This window comes from Acinonyx jubatus, chromosome B3, assembly GCF_027475565.1.
Source record: "Acinonyx jubatus isolate Ajub_Pintada_27869175 chromosome B3, VMU_Ajub_asm_v1.0, whole genome shotgun sequence".
Lineage (NCBI taxonomy): Eukaryota > Metazoa > Chordata > Mammalia > Carnivora > Felidae > Acinonyx > Acinonyx jubatus.
In genome coordinates this window covers 41,502,755-41,522,419 of record NC_069386.1, presented here as the reverse complement: position 1 = coordinate 41,522,419, position 19,665 = coordinate 41,502,755, and the positions used below count along the sequence as shown (strand labels likewise).

The window sequence follows — 19,665 nt, the reverse complement described above, 5'->3', positions numbered from 1 at the left end:
TATCTAGATTTGAGTCTAGACCCTGCTCCCCCAAATGTGTTGATTAAATTCCCCTTGTTCAGGGACTTCTGGACATTTCTAAAAATTGCTACTGCTATGGTAATTTTCATCATTACATGATTTGGTGTTTCTCGTGTTTTATTCTTTGTGTCAAGGTTCTGAAATACTGATCACATGGTAGATTTGTTGATTAAAGGATAACTTGGAAGGATCAGAGAGTGTTGAGTGGCTAGGAGTGTGGTGTCTGGAGACCACAGAAGAGGCTTAAGTTATTGGTTGTGGTTAAGGACAATATAGCATCACTGAACCTTATTTTTCATGTACAAAATAGGATATTTTCTTCCAAGGGCTTTTGTCAGAATTTAATTAATCTACTTATATATGTAAAGCACCTGAAACAGTGTTTGACTTTAATAAACAGCAGCTATTAACAGAAATCCTCTATCAACATAGTTTTAGGCTTTTGATAATTCAAAAAGACATTTAAAGTACAGAATATAGGATATCTACATCTCTGAAACCCTGCAATTAAACTCGCCACTTCTGCGTTCACTTGCTTGTCTTTTGATGAAAGACCAAAGTTTTTTTCTTGTTGTGGATCCCCTTGGTTAGGGTTCTTTTGTTGTTTTCTTTGGATGAACCCCATCACCTAGGAGAGAATTGAAAGACAATCCTGAAGCAATCCGAAGATGAGCTATTTTTAGATTTTTGTGGTTTCCTCTTTTCAGTATTTTACAGTTGTCGCACATCTAGTAACTTTTTAAAAATGTTTACCTTTCTTAAGCATTCAGTAGCTTTCTTTTTGTACCAGGTTAGCAGTTTCTGGGTGGTGCTGGCTTATTTATTACATTATCATGTGATGCATGGTCAGCAGCAAGGGTGGACAAAAAACACAGCTGAGTTGGCCACTGGCTATAGACTTTCAATTTCCCATTGATCTTGAGCATGTAAGAAGAAGAGCTCAAATTAGCCCGCCATCCTAGGGAAATGAAGGATGTTATAAGTGCACCCAGAAAAAGGTGTTCTTTAAAAGGCTCGGTGTATGGGGCGCCTGGGTGGCGCAGTCAGTTAAGCGTCCGACTTCAGCCAGGTCACGATCTCGCGGTCCGTGAGTTCGAGCCCCGCGTCGGGCTCTGGGCTGATGGCTCAGAGCCTGGAGCCTGTTTCCGATTCTGTGTCTCCCTCTCTCTCTGCCCCTCCCCCGTTCATGCTCTGTCTCTCTCTGTCCCAAAAATAAATAAACGTTCAAAAAAAAAAATTAAAAAAAAAAAAAATAAAAGGCTCGGTGTAACAAACCCATGGGGGAAGGGAAGGAAAAAAAAAAAAAATAAGAGGTTAGAGTGGGAGAGAGCCAAAACATAAGAGACTGTTAAAAACTGAGAACAAACTGAGGGTCGATGGGGGGTGGGAGGGAGGGGAGGGTGGGTGATGGGTATCGAGGAGGGCACCCTTTGGGATGAGCACTGGGTGTTGTATGGAAACCAATTTGACAATAAATTTCATATATTAAAAGATAAATAAATAAAAGGCTCGGGGTAAGGTTTGGAGGAGGAGACTGCTACCCTTTTAAGAAGGGAATATTGAAGGACGCAGTAGGAGGGACTTTGCTTGGCCAGAGCCTGCTTAATTAAGAGAGAAACGTCCAATCAGGTTTGACACTCTGGCCCATTTTCTCAGAGAAGGCTGACAGATTTCGCTTGCAGGCATGTCCCAGATGCTTAGGAGCTTTCCAGGCTCGGGTTTGGTGATCACAACAGCAACTGGGCTGGAACTGCTGCACGGCTGGCAGGCAGGGGTGACAGGCTGCCTGCTCCCCCTAGCTCCACTCTGACCCTGTGAACTTTGCTGATTTACTGGAGAAAAACACATGCCACACATGGGCACACACGCACTTCATATTTGCAAATGCCTTACAATAAGCTCCCAGGTCAACTCCTGTGACATCAAGGCTGAACCCCTAGTGCAAGCTTCTGGAAGTTGTTTTCTGTACCGACTGAAGGATGGGAATGTCAGTTTGCAGAGTTCGAACAGAGGCATCTTGTTGCCACACAGAACTTTGCCGACATTAATGCCCGACGTGTTCTACCCCTGCCTGGCCACTGGACACTGCCATCTGGCATTCTTCTAGTAAAAGCCATTGTTGTGAGGGGTTGGCTCGGGTCCCTTTTGGGATGCTTTGGGTTACCATAGCCAAGCCTCCCTTTGTTGGTAGCACAACAGCTGCTGTCCAGTGGTGCACTCGTGATGGTTTTTCACTGTTATTTGCAGCGTGCTTCTGCGGAAAACTGTGTTGTTGGGTAGATCCGCTCTTGCTCTGGGAAGTCAGAAGCTCCCAGTCCTAACCAGTCCTGTGACCTCAGCTAAGTTACTTGACTTCTCTGTAACTCAGTCTTGTGTGTGTGTGTGTGTGTGTGTGTGTGTGTGTGAGAGAGAGAGAGAGAGAGAGAGAGAGAGAGAGAGAGATCTTGGTGCATTCCAGTTCTCAATCACATTTTTGTCCATGAAGTTGCTTAATGATAGTCATAACGTCCAAGGTGCTGCTGCTTAGATCGTTCTTAGACACTGCCCCTGCTGACTGACTTGGGCTCTGAAGAAATCCAGATTGCTCTGCCACTAGATCCCTGAAATTCCAGAAAACGTACTTAAAACTTTTGCCAATGGAAATGGTTTGCAGATTGACCAGGCTTCATTATTCAAGTGTTAGTGTAGTCAGAATCTGGCCTCACCGTACCTCCCCTCTATGTTTTTGCTGGAGTATTGTTTTAAAACGTTTGTTTACTTCTGAGACAGAGAGAGAGCAGGTGCACAAGCAGGGGAGGGGCAGAGAGAGAGGGACAGAGGATCCAAAGTGGACTGTGAGCTGACAGCAGAGAGCCCAATGCAGGGCTTGAACTCATGAACCATGAGATCATGACCTGGGCAGAAATCAAGCGTCAGAGGCTTAGCTGACTGAGCCACCCAGGTGCCCCCCCTTGCTGGAGTATTTTAGAGCAAATTCCAGGCAGCGTATTATTTCATCTCTAAGTACTTCAGTATGTTTTTCTGGCAAATAAAAAAAAAAAATTTAAACACATATAACCAGAAATCTATCCTAACACCTAACACAATTAAAAATAATTCTGGGATGTCTGGGGTGGCTCAGTTAAGCCTCCACTCTTGATTTCAGCTCAGGTCATGATCTAATGGTTCAGGGGATGGAGCCCTTCGTTGGGCTGTGTGCTGACAACACAGAGCCTGCTTAGGATTCTCTGTCTCCCTCTCTCTCTCTGCCCTTCCCCCGCTTGCACACATGTGCTCTCTACTCTCTAAAAACAAACTTAAAAAAATAATCCCATAATATCATCTAATACCCTGACACTGTTAAATTTCCCTCCAGTGTCTCACAAATAACATTTTACTTCATATCAGGATTCAGACACAGCCTACAAATTCTATTTGGTTGATATGGGTTTTTCTGTTTTCTATTTTTTTTTTAAAAAAAAAAGCTTTATGGAGATGCAGTTTACATACCATATAATTTGCCCATTTATAATGTATGGTGTTTTTAGTGTATTCACAAGATTGTGCAACCATCACCCAATCTAATGTTGGAACACTTGTCCCTCCTGATATAAACCATTTGTCTATTCACAGCCACTCCTCAAATCCCCATCCCCACCCCCAGCCTCTGCAAGCACTGATCCTATCTATAGATTTGCCTATTCCAGAAATTTCCTATACATGATACCACATCATATGTGGTCTCTTGTAATGGACTTCTTCCACTTAGCACAGTGTTCCCATGTTGGCTCTTGTATCACACTTAATTGCTTTTTATTGCTGAATCATGTTCCATCATATGGATCAACCACATTTTGTTTATCCCTTCATCAGGTGATGGACATTTGAGTTGCTTCTACCTTTTGGCTATAACAAATACTAGGAACGTTCATATACAGATGTTTGTGTCAACATGTTTGCATTTTTCCTGGATACATGCCTAGGATTAGAATTGCTGTCTAATATTTTGAGAGACTACCAAGTTGTTTTCCACAGCAGCTGCACCATTTTACATTCCCACCAGCAATGCATGATTCCAATTTCTCCATATCGTTGCCAACATTTATTGTCCATTTTGTTATTGTAGCCCTCTTAGTGGATATGTGGTATCATACTGTAATTTTCTTTTAATGTCCCTGGTGGCTACTGATATTAGGTATATTTCATGTGCCTTTGGCCAATTGTGTATCGTCAGAAAAATGCTTTTACGGATCCCCTTCCCATTTTTTGATTGGGTTGTCTTTTCATTGTTAGGTTGTAAGATTTCTTACGTATTCAGGATATAAGTCCCTTATCAGGTACTTAATTTGCAATGTTGTCTCCCATTTTGTGGGATACTTCCTCACTTTCTTGATGGTATCACTTGGACTTAGGAATTTTTTATTTTGATGTAGTCATACTTTTTCTTTTACTGAATGTGCTTTTGTTACTGTATCTTAAGTCCTGGTCTAACTCAGGGTCATAAGGTTTTATTCCTATATTCTGTTTTATCCCTATATTCTAGGAGTTTTACAGTTTTAGCTTAGATGTGGGTCTCTGATCCATTTGGGGTTACTTTTTGTGCTTGGTGTGAAGTAGAGGGTCAACTTCATAGTTTTACTTATGGATATCCAGTTGTCTCAACACCATTTGTTAAAAAGACGATTCTGTTCCCAGTGAAAAACGACTCCTTTGCGGTAACTTAACCAGCTATAAAGGTAAAGGTTAATTTCTCGACTCTTGATTCTATTCCATTGACCTGTCTATTCTTAGGTCAGTACTCCACTGTTTTTATTACTGTAGCTTTGTGGTAAATATGTTTTTTGAAACTCTTTTAATCGGTTACTTTGTCCTCTTTTTCATATCTACCACCAAGCTGTTTATTTGTGAGGAACCTGGGTTCTTTTTATAGAATTGCCTAACTTAGACTTGGGCTTATTGTACCCTCGTGGTATCACTTACCATGTTCTTCTCTCTTTTTGTAAACCAATATTTAGATTTAACGTCTTAATTAAATTCAGGTTAAATTATATTTTTACTTGCTCTTTATTGCCAAGAATACTTCCTGGGTGGGGCTGTATATTTCCTGTTACATCAGTTAGGAGACATGTGCTGTCTGGTTATCCTACTATGATTGATAACAAAATCGATTAAGTGGGTTTGAATCAGACTGAACCATCTACTATAAAGCTCTCCATTAACTTGTCCCTTACTGATTTTAGCAGCCACTCAGCCTTGTTTTGATCTATTGCTTATTTCATTAGAAGCTATAAAATGATGATTTTGGACTCCTTTTCTACTTCTCTATTGGTTAGCTTTGTTTCTTGCCCTAAATCAGTTTTCGGTAAGAGTTGATGCCCTAGCCACCTATTAAGGTGACCACTGATTATTTTAAAGGATCTTTATGGGATTTCATAGATCTTTGTTTTTACCCATTGTGGTCATCAATTTTTATGACATTCTGATTGCCCCATAGCATGAAATTAGCTATATGATGTGTGGCATTTGCTTGAAAATAATCCTGGGGAGGGAATAGGTGAAGTCAGGAATGGCCGTGAATTAAAATTGTTGAAGCTCCATGGTGGATTCATCATCTCTCTTGTTTTGTAGAAGGTTTTACAAATCATCCTCTTATTGGCCAATGGTTACCCCTTGATGTCAGTCCAGTGTCCTTTTGATAGCTTCTTTGATCTCAGGCCTAAGAAGCCCCAAGAACATTTGATACATTTCCTACCCCAGAGTTAGAATCAGTCACTTCTCCAGGGATTCTTGATTCCTTTTAGCAAGGAATGGTATTTGGAGGCCACCTGGTTGAGGCCTTGGGGGGTACTCATTGCCACCTTGCCTTTAGCTCCCTCTGTGGACATACTAAAAAATGTTTTTCAGAAAAAAGAATGAATCAGACATTCAGACCAGTATGTCCAATTTGAATGAAAGATTGCAAGATTTTCAGTTAGCTTTTTTGTTTTTTGGGTTTTTTTTTTTGCTTTATTTTGATCTGCTAACAAGTTTGGTTTCTTACAACTAACGTAATTGCCATTTACTTTATCTTAATTATATATCATGCAGTATAACCTAATTTTGTAGTGTGTGGTGTATTTGTGTGTTTAGTAGAGAAAGGGTAGTAGTTTTAAAATAAAGCTATCAATATTTAGTATGTCTTCTGTAGTTCATTTTAACTTTAAGACCTATCTCACGAGGGATGTATACTTAAAAGACCTTTTCCAATGTTATTTAAAGTCATTTTTCTCCCTGTAGTTAGACTGTCAACTTGATAAACTGCTAGGTTGATTTTTTTCAGTTTGCTTTGGATTTTTAGGTGTTGAATTTTTTCCCTCTGCTTTGTGATTCTAGGTGGTTCTAAAGTGATAACTGTAAAACAAGGAATATCCAGAGGTTTTTTTTTCCATCCTTGTTCCCTTTGCGCCATTTTTCCCTTGTTTCCATAGAGAATCATTTTAGTTAGTACTAGGTGTATCCTTGTATTGTTTTAAAAATACACATTAACGATATAAAATGAAAAATGCTTTCTTTCCTTTACCACAAAGACACTCTTGTACCCTTTGCTTTGTCATTTCATGATGTATCATGGAATTTCTTTCTTCTTTTTTTTTATTTAAAATTTTTTAATGTTTATTTATTTTTGAGAGAGAGAGAGAGAGACAGAAAGTGAGTGGGGGAGGAACAGAGAGAGAGGGAGACACAGAATCTGAAGCAGGCTTCAGGCTCTGAGCTGTCAGCACAGAGCCCATCGCAGGGCTCGAACCCACGAACCATGAGATCATGACCTGAGCCGAAGTCAGATGCTTAACCGACTGAGCCACCCAGGTGCCCCTGGAATTTCTTTCTTCTTAATGTTAGTTTGTTCTTTATATCAGACAGGTTTTATATTTGTGTCCTATTGAAGTGCATTGTGGGATGTGATAGTCCATTCTTAATTTGTACCATCAAATACTGGGAGAGTTAGTGAACTGAGTTGCACAAAAAGTTTGTTTTCTTTGCTTCCCATCATAGAACAAATGCCTTACTTTTTTTTTTTTTTTTTTTTTTTGTATTCTCTCTCAGTCTAAAGGAATTCCTGCCCAAAGAATACATCAAGCAGAGAGGAGCTGAAAAGAGAATATTTCAGGTATTGGAAATATACGGAACTTTATTATTCCTCTCACTCCCTATCTCATCTATTAGTATGAGAGGGGCCTCTGCACCTAATAGTTTCGTACCCCGTGCATGTACTCTACTTATATCATAAATGATTAGTGGCTCAAGAGTAAAGAAGCTGACAGTTCTACTCTGGGCAGATTTATTATCTTAATCCGTACCTTCTTGCTAAAGGTTACTTAGTCCTTCTGAGAAAAATGTGCATACATTTAATTTTAAAGGCATTATCTTGGTAGCATGGAAACAAGGTGATTTGCGATTAAAATGCACTGAGGAAGAAGCTACAAGTAGCTTCTTTGTCCTGATATTTGTCCTTTGAAGCTTGGAATTTGAAAATTTGTATCTTTTTAAAATCTGTTTTTTTCCCCCTAAAAGAGAGTTGTATGTTCTAGGCCAAGAGTAAAAAAAAAAAAAAAAAAAAAAAAAGCCCTATTATCAGCTTTGCCATGCAACAATCACACCAGTGAATCCAGAATATCAGTCGCTTTTGGTACTGAAATGTAAATATAAGTTGAAATAGAAATTTCCTGTGTATAAAACATATTTTTTACCCTGTCTTGTTTCCAAGCCCTCTAATATGCAGGTATTTATATATCTGGGTCTTTGGGAAACTGCATATTTTGCATGCATGTTAGAATTATACCTCTCCTGGAGAACATTGTTGTAGCTCTCATTGAAAGCAATGCTTCTGAACCTATTGGGATATGGAGTTCTCCAAGAAGTTGATGACACTCTGGGACCCTGGTCTGCCATGCTGCACTGTGGGAACTGCTGTGTATAGTTACAACATCTCTAGGGAGTTTGGGGTCCAGTTCTAGTTAACAAGCCCTGCATTCGAGCTTTCTCTGTGCTCCGGTCCTTGGTCAGCCGGTACATGGGTCACGGAGAGGTCTGCAACACAAAACTCGATGACTGATCATTCCCAGCAACTGTACGTGGCATATATCTTAACCACCTCTCCCAAGTCCACCTGCTGGCAGAACTCCAATAACTGATCCTTGCTGCTGTCACTTGTAGGAGCATAAGAACTGTGGAGAGATGAGCGAAATAGAAGCCAAGGTCAAGTATGTGAAACTCGCCCGATCCCTCCGGACGTACGGTGTGTCCTTTTTCCTGGTGAAGGTAAGTGGGCAGGGTGCAGAGGGGGTTTGCCTCTACCACCTCCGCTATTAAAGTATCTGCTGTCAGGCTGGGTTTGTTGTCCTTAGACCCCTAGTATTTGCGGATGAAGCAGCTGGCCAGTGGTGACCAGTTTAGCCATGGGACAGACATGAAGTGTGTGAGCTCTAAGGCTGGTGAGGGAGCCTGGCTGCCCACAGGCCTCCGGGCACTTGTGTCTTGCCTTGACACACTGTTGATGGTACAACGTCACCGAAGGGGCACGTTTATGTCTGCTTGTGAACACTCTCCTCTGGAAGTGTTTGACTTTAAGATTACCAAGAACGCCCTGGACTATGTGCAGGCTGTTGATCACTGCATACCGAATTGATGTGGTGAACGCAGCACTTACTTTGTATAATTGACCTGAGCTGGGCGATTTTTTGTGGCCGTCAGATCTCTTTTCATGGGAATTGTGTGCCTTCCTACTAGAAGGAAAAAGGTGGGTCTTTGAAATTCAAGACTGAGGCCCTTGATGGGTGTGTTCCTAGGTGGACTGGAAAGTACTCTCATTAGCTTCTTTCCCCCTTGGTGCATCCTGACCTCACATACTCTATTTTAGTCATCTCACTAATAGGTTTCATTGATTTCCACTTGTTTTGCTGTGATTCTTGGCTTCCTGCCTTTTGCCCTTGGCCCTGGAGAAAACTCCACCCTGTGGTGGGGTTTCTCATGTTGCTTTACACAGAGGGGAGTATTACCCACTGAGCTGCAGCTGCTTTCAGGGACAGAAGTCCCAAGGCCAGAGTCAGAGTGATTTAAGGAGGTTGCTCTCCCCACAGCTCAAGAGAACTGGAGAAGAAGAAAGTTATACTGTCCTCTAGGATGTTTGGGGATAGAGATGCTTTTCTTGACTCAACTCCCCACTGGAGGAAGCTGCCTCATTTGGGCTGAGAAGAAACAAGGATGTTACACTGAAAAGAAAGTGATCTGCTTCACGCTGAGGAGTTCCTTAAACTGAACAGCTCTCGGTTTTACACCCGAAAATGCCAGAGCCTTTGCAAATGATGAATGCATAGGTGAATTTCAGAAAAACAATTTAGAAGCTGAATTTTTTTATATTTAGTGTGAGTGTGTAACTATCCATGAACTTTTGAATGGGGCTGACACCTTGTCGGTAAAAATGACTCCATCCCCCAAGACAGCAACAGGAACATAGAGTAAACAGTTACGTGCCAAGGATATCTTACTCAAACCTGTCAGCAGCCCCCTGGAAGAACTACCATAACTTTCTTTTTACAAATGAGAAAAAGAGGCCCCAAAAGATCAAATGAGTTAGCTGGGGCCCAAGGCTAATACCTGAAGGAGGCAGGACTTGAATTGAGGTATCTCTGATTTCAAAGACCTTATTCCCTGCCTTTGCACTCTGCTGCTTGGCTGAGGTGAGCCCGTTGGAACTGTAGTCACCTGCTCTCATCACCCTAGCTCTTACATCATCACCATGAACAGATGGCAAGGCCTTCTTGTTATAGAAGAAAAAGCTGCTTTTCATGGATGATTCTGAAGAACAGTAGATGACAGCTGAGTCCCAGTACCTAAGAGGTTAAACAGGTTCTCAGCATGTCTGATGCTTTGGCGTCGGTTTCCATGTTCTTGAGTTTTTCTGTAGTCCTTTATGTGTAAAATTCACCTCTTGTGTTCGTATCGTTTTCCATTAATACCATCACACTTGATACAGTCAGTTCCAGTGATGTGCATGTAGCTCAGGAAGTTTAGGAAAATACGTAGCACACAGCAAACTACACGTAATAATTAGGAAGGGCACTTCAGCAGTTCCAGAAAAAATAAAATGTTCCCCAAGGATAATTTAGGGCCTGAGAAAAATATGCTTATGGTAGTAGAATAATTAGAGGCTGAGCACAGATCTTGTTATTGCAAGGTCTTGCAGATTTACACAAAGAAAAACTTCTTTTACAAAAGCTTTTAAGGCAAAATACGAAAATAACGGAAATTGCCTTTCTCCCTCTCTCTCTCCTCCTTTTCTTCTTCCTTTCTTGTCTTTGTTATTTTTTTTTTTAAATTAACATCCCTTTGAAGAAAGGCCAGGATCAATTTTCATATGCATGTTAGGTATTCAAATTTTGGTTTTCTTTAGTTTTAATTTTGTGACTTGATCAAAGTGAGCAACCTGCCCACTTTAATTTTTTGCCCAGTGGTCCTATTTGTACACATTTTAAAATGTTGTCATAATATTTCTTTTTATAAATGTTTATTTATTTTGAGAAAGTGAGCAAGCCTGAGCAAGGTAGGAACAGAGAGAGAGAGAAAGATAGGGAATCCCAAGTAGGCTCCACACTCTTGTCAAACATAGAGCTGGATGCAGGGCTTGATCTCACAAACTGTGAGATCATGACGTGAGCCAAAACCAAGAGTCAGATGCTTAACCAGCTGAGTCGCACAGGTGCCCCTAAAATTGATCCTGATAAATAGTTTCCATGACCTCAGTTTGCCCTATTTTAAAATTAGTACAGCTGAGGAGTAATTTCATATTATGAATTATGAACCTTAATCAGATCAATAGGTCAAATCAGATGGCCTCATATACAGTGAAATATCTACAAAAGAAATACAGAAAACAGTCCCATTTACAATAGCATCAGAAACAATAAATTACTTGGGAATAAATTTAGTCAGGAAAGTCAAAGATATACACACTGAAAACTTTAAGGCACTGGTGAAAGAAATTTGAAAATGACACAAATAAATGGAAAGATGTCCCAGGTTCATGGATTAGAACAGTTAATATTATTATTTTTTTAAACATTTATTTACTATTGAGAGACAGAGACAGAGCATGAGCACGGGAGGGACAGAGAGAGGGAGACACAAAATCCAAAGCAGGCTCCAGGCTCTGAGCTGTCAGCACAGAGCCTGAAGCAGGGCTCAAACTCACAAACCAAGAGATCGTGACCTGAGCTGAAGTCAGATGCTTAATCGACTAAGCCACCCAGGTGCCCCTAGAACAGTTAATATTATTAAATCAACTATTCACTTAGCATAATTTCAGCCTACAAGTTTGTGTACACGTTATAACAATATACACAGTTATTTTAACTTTTAGAGTTATTTTTAAAATCAGTAAGTTGGTCAAGTAAATGTACAAACGTATGTCAATGTAATGAATTCATATGTGCGTGTGTATAGATAAGCACAATCATTTAAGACATAGGATGAAAAGAGGTCCCACATAGAATAGCGCGTGCGTGCATGCACACACGCACACACATTGTATGGCTAAGGGATAGTAAGTTTTTTAAAAGTATAAATAACATAACAGATTTCTTTAGGACCCCAACCTAAACATGCTATTAATTGTGAAAGAGTTGCATTGGCATAATTTAGGAAGTTAAAAATGAGTGAACAGCTTCTCAATCCTTATTTATATAGGCTATTAGAAATGTAAATAAGTCAATGAATTACAACTTACGAAACATTTTTTTTTAATTTTTTTTTCAACTTTTTTTAAATTTATTTTTGGGACAGAGAGAGGCAGAGCATGAACAGGGGAGGGGCAGAGAGAGAGGGAGACACAGAATCGGAAACAGGCTCCAGGCTCCGAGCCATCAGCCCAGAGCCTGACGCGGGGCTCGAACTCACAGACCGCGAGATCGTGACCTGGCTGAAGTCGGACGCTTAACCGACTGCGTCACCCAGGCGCCCCCGAAACATTTTAATATTGATAGTGAACACAATCATAACCTTAAGATTAATCATAGATATTCTCAGAGTGATTAGATATGTTTATAGATGCTTCTATCATGTTTTCGTCCATATCCATAAACATGTTGTCCTAATATTCAGAGCATTATATTTTGTTGTTGTAAAAGAAAGTGCCTGGGTGTTGGGAGTCAGGAAGATTGGCCTGGAGTCCAGGAAAGCAGCATACATCTATGTGGGAAACAGCAGAAACTCGTATGACTTTGAGAGCCCTCCATAAGCCCCCTCAGCCTCAATTTCTTTCATCTGAAAACCTGTGTTCATGGCTTGTAGAGTGTAGTGCCTGGAAAGTAAGGATATTTGATAAATTTTAGATTATCCCAGCCCCTTAACTCTGTCCACATCTTCCTTATCCCTGGCTCCTGAATCTTTCAACTTCTAACGGGCTTTTAGCATCCATGATGTAGAGCAAGAGTTGACGTTTTCCAGTAAAGGGCCAAATAGTTCATCTCAGGCTTTGCAGGCCATACTATTCATCTGTGCCCATGTGGCCTGAAAGCAGCCATAGACAATACCTAAATGAATGAACTTGGTTAGATGCCTGTAGAGCTTTACTTATAGGCTCTGAAATTTGAATTTCATATAATTTTTACATGTCATATAGTATTGTTCCTCTTGTGATTTTTTTTCAACTGCTTAAAAATGGAAAATTCACTCTTAACTCTTAGGTCATAAAAAAGCAGGCAAAAACCGGGTGTTAGCACTGGCTGAGTTTGCTGACTGATGTAGAGAATGTCCATAAGCCATATAATGAGTCCATAGGGAACAGCTTTATGTGGCAGTATTCTCAGTGGCTAAGAACATATGCTTTGAAAAGAAAGATCTAGATTTGGATTCTGGTTTTGCCACTTAGTTTTACCTTAGGTAAGTTACTTTACCTTCTATCTCTACACCTGTTGGCTTACCTGTAAAATTGTGACATTTTATGAAGTTTAAATGAGATAATATATATAAAAAAAAATGAGATTTCCATGAACGGAAGCTATAAATGTCTACAGGCTTCCTCTTTCATTGGCTCCTTTTGCATTTTATCTTGATCTGCTAATCAAAACCCCATGAGCAAGGATAAGGCATTTCCCATGAACTGCAAAGGATCTTGTTTTATTCCAAGAAATTACTGTGGAAACCTGTCTCATTTATAAATTTGTCTTGAATTTTCCCTGTGGCCACAACCAGAGCCTTGAGGTGAGATACCTGGGGACTGACCCTCTTCTCCCCTTAACTGTAAAAACATCACAGAGGGGCATTCGGAGCCTCTCAGGATCATGAATTAAGTCGAGATAGATTGCCAGCTGCTAGAGAAAAATGGCCAGTGAACAGGATCTTTAACACTGTTTTGCTTTTGAACAGCCATCCCTTTCTTCTATGCCCCTAAAAGAAATATGTGTGCTGATAACAGAGCAGAGCATATAAGCCAGCACTTTGGAACCAAGCCAAGGTAGAATTTTCGCGAGCACAGTTGGATCACAGGTTTAGGCCACATCCAAATCAGGGGCCTAGAGCCAATGCATGCCAAAAGCTTAACCCTCTTGGATCCCCTCACACATTTCTGAATCTCCCATGTAAAGCACAGGTGATGTGACAATCAGCCAATCGCCACACCAATGGGAAGAGTCAGAAGAGCAGGCTTGACCACAACCAGCCGCCAGGGCTGAGGCCACAGTCATGGTTGAGATGCGCCAGAAAGAGGAAGGGTGGGGCTTGTTAATGAATCCTGCCCCTTCTTGGTAGAATGCGGACTTTCTCCTGCCTCTAAGTTATGCAAGCCCAAGACATCTTCAAAACAAAATCAACCTAATGAGGACCACCTGGAGAGAAGTTTCTACAGAAGTGCAGCTGTAGTCCCTGTGTGTGTCTGTGCATGAGAGACCGGTCTTTACTGGGGCCTGCCCGGCCTGTTTGCTTCTGGAGATGAAAGGATGCTGGTCTGTGTAGCCGAAGGTTGGAAAGGCCAGGTGTAGGGTGGGCTGAGATTGGGAGATACAGGGAGGAAGAAGTCGTCTCTCCTAACCTGGAGGCTCTACCGCTGTGGGTCTAAGGCAGGACTTCATAGAAGAACCAACGTGGGTAGCTCTGAGCTGAGTGCTTCTTGATTTTAACTTTCTCCAGCTGCTGTGCATTTTGTGGGCAGGCCCTGAAGCAATTTTATCCTTGACAGTGGTCTCTGGTGCTGGGTTTCAGCATTTTCTGAGTTTCTTCTATCCCCTTCCCCCTAATCATGATCTTCTGACGGAATGCCCACTCTACGTTGTTTGCTTGTTCACTATGATTTCCTCTCCTGTCCAGAGTGAGCTCCTCAAGGGTCAGGGTAATCTGTCACAATTCTGTATTCCCTCACCCCAGAGCCCCTCGCGGGGAGGTGCAGATGGAAAAGGCTGAAAGCAACAGCTGCAAACCATATTTTATTTCATCTCCTCTTCCTGGTCCCAGCGGCTGGGCTCGTGCCAACCCTATGTGACTCACTGCCTAGAACTTCTTCACCTAAATCTCAATGTGGCTCCTGAAGCCAGATTAGACTAGCTGGCATCACCCACCCTGCATGGATTTCACCCCTTTGGGAACCAGCCTCTTCTTACAAAGAATCTGACTCTTCTCAGGGTTCATTTCTTAAGCACCGAGGGCTTCTTCCCCTGCCTTATTCCCTTTCTCAGACACCCACACAGATTCCCAATCTTATTGTCTCCCTCTCCTGGGAGGAAGCTGGAGCTGTGCATTGACCTTCACTGTCAGATGGCTTATGAACTACCAGTGGGGGCTGCGGCCGGGAGGGGTGGGGGGGTGGATTTTTGTCTTTTCTCTGATTTCACCAGAATACAGTACACTGTTGTAGACAGACCACTTTGGAAGTCAGAGACAGTTTTGAGCTACTCAAATTTGTGTTCAAATCATGGCTTTACTGCTCACTACTATTTGCCTTGGACAAGTGGCTGGTCTCTTCATTTGCAAAATGAGGAGGATGATCCCAACGTTTGAGGGTTGCCCTGAAAATTAATGGATAATATTAACTACCTAGCACATGTCTATTATTTTAAAATTGCCTATCCCTTTGTATGCATACAGAATTGGTGTGTGCTAATTTGTAAGTGTATTCCTCCAAGAATAATGATTTAGGCGTTGCTAGGTTTCAGCAAATATTTGGGAAGTTGTTTTTTTTTTTCCTGATAACAATAGAAATAAATGTGAAATTATTTCTTAAGGGAAGTTTTAAGTGAATCGATTTTAAATGAAATTTGAAGAATAAGGAAAAAAGCACAAGAAAATTAATACAAATCATTTGAGATGATCATCGTGACCATTTTATCATGTAATGAAATTTTTATTTTTAAATTTTTTTGAATTTTATTTTAAAAATTTGTTTTTAAAATTTCATTTTATGTAAGATCATGCTATACAAACGGTTTTTACTTTATACTCTCTTGCAAATTTATTGCCGTGAATCCAATTGTTTTCCAATCATATTTTTTTAAACAATTTTATGTTTATTTCTTAGAGTGTGCAAGTGGGGGAGAGGGGCAAAGGGGGATGGAGAGGGAGAGAAAGAGAGAGAATCCAGGCTCCAGACTCAGTATGGAGCCCAACTTAAGACTCAATCCCACGACCCTGGGATCATGACCTGAGTCAAAATCAAGCGTCAGACATTCGACCAACTGAGCCTCCCAGGAACCCCTCCAATCATAGGATTGTTAATGGTTGTAGAATACTTGGCTACTTGACTATATATACCCTGACTTACTTAAGAAATCCCCTGTTGTTGAAATTTTTAGTTGTTTCTAGTTTTTCACTGTGATAAACTGTAGCTATGCTTGGTATTTCCTGTTTCAGGAAAAGATGAAAGGCAAGAACAAGCTTGTGCCTCGCTTGCTGGGCATCACTAAGGACTCGGTGATGCGCGTGGATGAGAAGACCAAGGAGGTGCTACAGGAGTGGCCGCTCACCACTGTCAAGCGCTGGGCAGCCTCACCCAAGAGCTTCACGCTGGTACAGACTGGCAACAGGGAGGACTAACATGGCCTTGGGTGGTTCTGTGGGGCAGGAGAGGGGATGCAAGCCCCTTGACTTTCTCAGGGAGCAGTGTGGAGAGAGACAGAGGTGGAAATTCAGAGACAGCAGGGACTGGTCCAGTCTTCTAGGTTCCTGATGTTGTGTCTAAGCATGCCCTAAAAGGAAACTTTCTAATGCTCAGAGGCTGATCCAAGGTTTCCTCTTTATCTAGTTGTTTTGGAAGTTCCTGAGCATTGTGACATCTCACTGAGGTGTGTTTTCCCAACCTGCCTAGAAACAGCATGCTGTATAGTGGCAATGGCATAGACTTTGGGGTAGTATTCAAAAGCAGCTGGTCATTTCCCAGTTCTGTACCCTCGCCCGAGTCGCCTGTCCACTCTGAGACTTAATGTCATTAGCTTTAACATGGGGATCATAATACGTGTTTGACAGAGTTGCTAAGATCAAACAAGATGATGATGATAAAATTCTCAGTGTGAAATATGTGGAAAGTAGGGAGAATGTAGTTGTCCCAGGCCTTCAGACCTTAATAGTTGTTAGCAGAGTATAGTTGTGTTGTTACCTTAACAATTGCTACATTGACATGTGAGAATTGATAGGGCTGTTATTTTGTAGGGCTAGTTGAGTAATAAGAGACATCAGTGTTGAAATTTGTCCATCTCCTTAGCGCTCCTGAAGTGTACTATCCTCTAGCTCTAGTGAAATATCAGCTTGAAATATCAGCTTGTATCTAGGTAAGATCTCACAATAGGCCATCAAAAAAAAAAAAAAAAAAAAAAAAAAGGTATAAGGAAGGGGTTTTACAGGGAGTCTTTAGTTATCTAGTTTGATCAGTGGTTCATAGACTCTTGCCACTTGGAAGGAATCTTCAGAAAATATACCTTCTTCTATCCTGTAGTGAGTAACAGCTGTTGGTACATGGCCTTTACAAAGGAGTATTCCTACTTAGAGAACTGTATCCTTGTCTTATGTGACAGGAAGTTGTGAATAACTGGTGAAACAGAAAAATCAAGAAATCTATATAACCATGTTATTTATAAGAAACTGCTGAAGGGGTTCAAGGTAGTTGCCTGTGGGAATGGGAGGGGTGGAGAGTAAAGATGGGAATGGCTAGGGCAGGGGCCCACTGTGTTTTATTATATACCTTTTAGTGCTATTGGTCCTTTAAAACTAGGTCCAATTCCCACTTTGTTGAAAACAAAAAGTTACTTTGAAGATAATAGTGATGAGTTGCAGTAACCACCTCAAGCACAAGAGAGAAAGAATATCATCAATGCCATTTATTAAAGTTGAATTAAAGTTTGTCACATGTGATATTTCTTTCCACTCTGAGCCTTAATTTAACTTCCAAATGTTGGAGATTCTCCTGTTGTCTTCCTGTTAATGATTTTTAGTTTGATTCTGTTTTGGTTGAAGGACATACTTTGTATAATGTCAAGTCTTAGAATTTTAAGATTTGTTTTCCATCCCAGGATATGGTCCTTCTAGGAGATGTTCCCTGAGTACTTGACAGGAGTGTTCTGTAAATGTCAGTTAAACCTTGTTAGTTGATGATGTTGTTCCACTCTTCGGTATCCCAATAAGAATTACAGATTTTTCTATTTCTTTTTTCATCTTTATCACTTTTTACTTCATGTGTTTTGAAGCTCTCTTGGTGCCTGCACATTTAAGATCCCTCTGTCATGTTCATGGAGAGATTGTTTTATCATTATATTCTTCTGTTCCTATACATTTTTTGCTCTGAAGTCTGCTTTGTCTTGATAGAGCCATTCATGCTTTTTAAAATTAATGTTTGCATGATATATCATTTCATCCTTTTACTTTCAACCTACCTATATTGTATTTGAGATAAGTTTTTTGTAGAGTGCATAAAATTGGATTGTGCTTTCTTTTAATCCACTTTGTCAATCTATTTTAATTGGCCTATTTAAACCATTTTTATTTCAGTCTAGTTATTGATATGTTAGGGCTTAACGCTACCATTTTATAGTACTTTTCTCTTTATGCTCCCTCTGCTTATTTTTCCTCTGTTTTCCTTCTTTTAGGTTACATAAACATTTTTTAGAGCTCCATTTTTATTTCTTAATAATGTTTCAAACCTATATCTTTGCTTAGTGTTCTTAGTGATCTAGATATTACCATATACATAAGAAAATCAAAGCCTACAGGTGTGGATACTTACACTTTAGGAAAAGTCTAGAAACTTTACTTCTATTTTGGTCTCTTTACACTCTTCACTTTTTGAATATAACTCTTCAAAGAAATACTTCTGTATCCATTGAACACCACGTGAGATGGTATTAGACCTTCACTTCAACCATAGAATACAATTAAAGAAAACTCATGAGGTGAAGGAGAGGTTACTACATTTACTTCTATTTTTATCTATCCCACTGTTGTTTTCTTTTGAAACTTCCCAGCCTTCTTCTGTTACCAGTTTCTTTGTTTGAAGACCTTCCTTTAGTCATTTTTTAAAGATAAGTAGATTTACTCACAACAGATTCTCTTACTTTTCCTTCATCTGAGAATGTCCTTATTTCCCTTTGATTCATAAAGGATAATTTTGACAGGTATAGTATTTAATATTGACAGTTCTTTTAGCCCTTGAAAAATGTGCTGCTTCTTTTTGGCCTCCTTGCTTTCAGAGTAGAAGTGGTCATTCAAGTTGGTGTTCATTAGTAGATAATGTGTCCCTTCCTTAAGTTGTTGGTATGGATTTATTAGGAGTTGTTCTATTTGGATTGTGATCAGCTTCTTGAGTTTGTAGCTGTATCTCTTTAATTTGGGAAATTTTTCAGCCATTATTTCTTTTAATACTTTTTTTTGTCCCACATTCTCTCACTGTGGGATTCTGATGATATGAGTGTTACATCTTTTGTTATTGCCCTCCCAGATCCCTGAAGGTCTGGTTTGTAAGTTGTTTGTTTGTTTGTTTGTTTGTTGGCTTTTGTTTAGTCTCTATTCTTTTTACTGTTCAAACTGACTAAATTTTATTAATCTTTTTGTCAAGTTTACTGACTATATGCTCTGTCATCTCCACAGTGTTTACCTTATCACGTGAGTTTTTCTGTTTTGGTTATTACATTTTTTCACTTTCGTAATTTTTATATGGTTCTTCTCACTTGTTTCTTTCTTGAAACCTCCTTTTTGTATCAGGAGAATTTGTAATTGATCATCGAAACATTTTTTATGACGGTTGCTTTAAAATCTTTATCAGATAATTTTAATATCTGATTCAGCTCAGTATTGGCATCCATTGATGATCTTTTCTTACTCATATCATAGTTGCTTTGGTTCTTGATATGAGTAGTGATTTTTTTTAATTATAGCTGGACATGTTGGTTATTAAGTTAGACTCTTCATCTTCATTTTTGTTGTATCTGACAATCACCTTGTTTAGATTTAGTGTGTAGTGTTGTGGCCTCCTTTTGTGGGCTTTGCTTACAATGACAGCTTATTTTCTGAGCCCTGGCAGTGCTATTCTGGATTGCTTTGTTGTGACGCTACTGGGGTTCCTGCTCAAACCCTGATGGTGCTGTTTGGGAAAGTACTTCCTTGGAGCACCCGCTGTTGCTGTGTGGCCTTTGTTGGGGTAGGCAGAAGCCACAGGCC

The 19,665-nt window shown here is 40.2% G+C and overlaps 1 protein-coding gene across 10 annotated transcripts in view; it reads left to right on the top strand.

Moving 5' to 3' along the window:
• TLN2 (talin 2) overlaps window positions 1-19,665 on the top strand; it is a 433,652-nt gene that overhangs the window by 255,972 nt on the left and 158,015 nt on the right. For all 10 annotated transcript variants that reach the window (XM_027067412.2, XM_027067414.2, XM_027067413.2 and 7 more), the window contains 3 exons: window positions 7,084-7,147; window positions 8,194-8,298; window positions 15,874-16,029. In XM_027067412.2, the coding sequence (XP_026923213.1) occupies window positions 7,084-7,147; window positions 8,194-8,298; window positions 15,874-16,029 (325 nt within the window). The remainder of the gene's footprint in view (window positions 1-7,083; window positions 7,148-8,193; window positions 8,299-15,873; window positions 16,030-19,665) is intronic.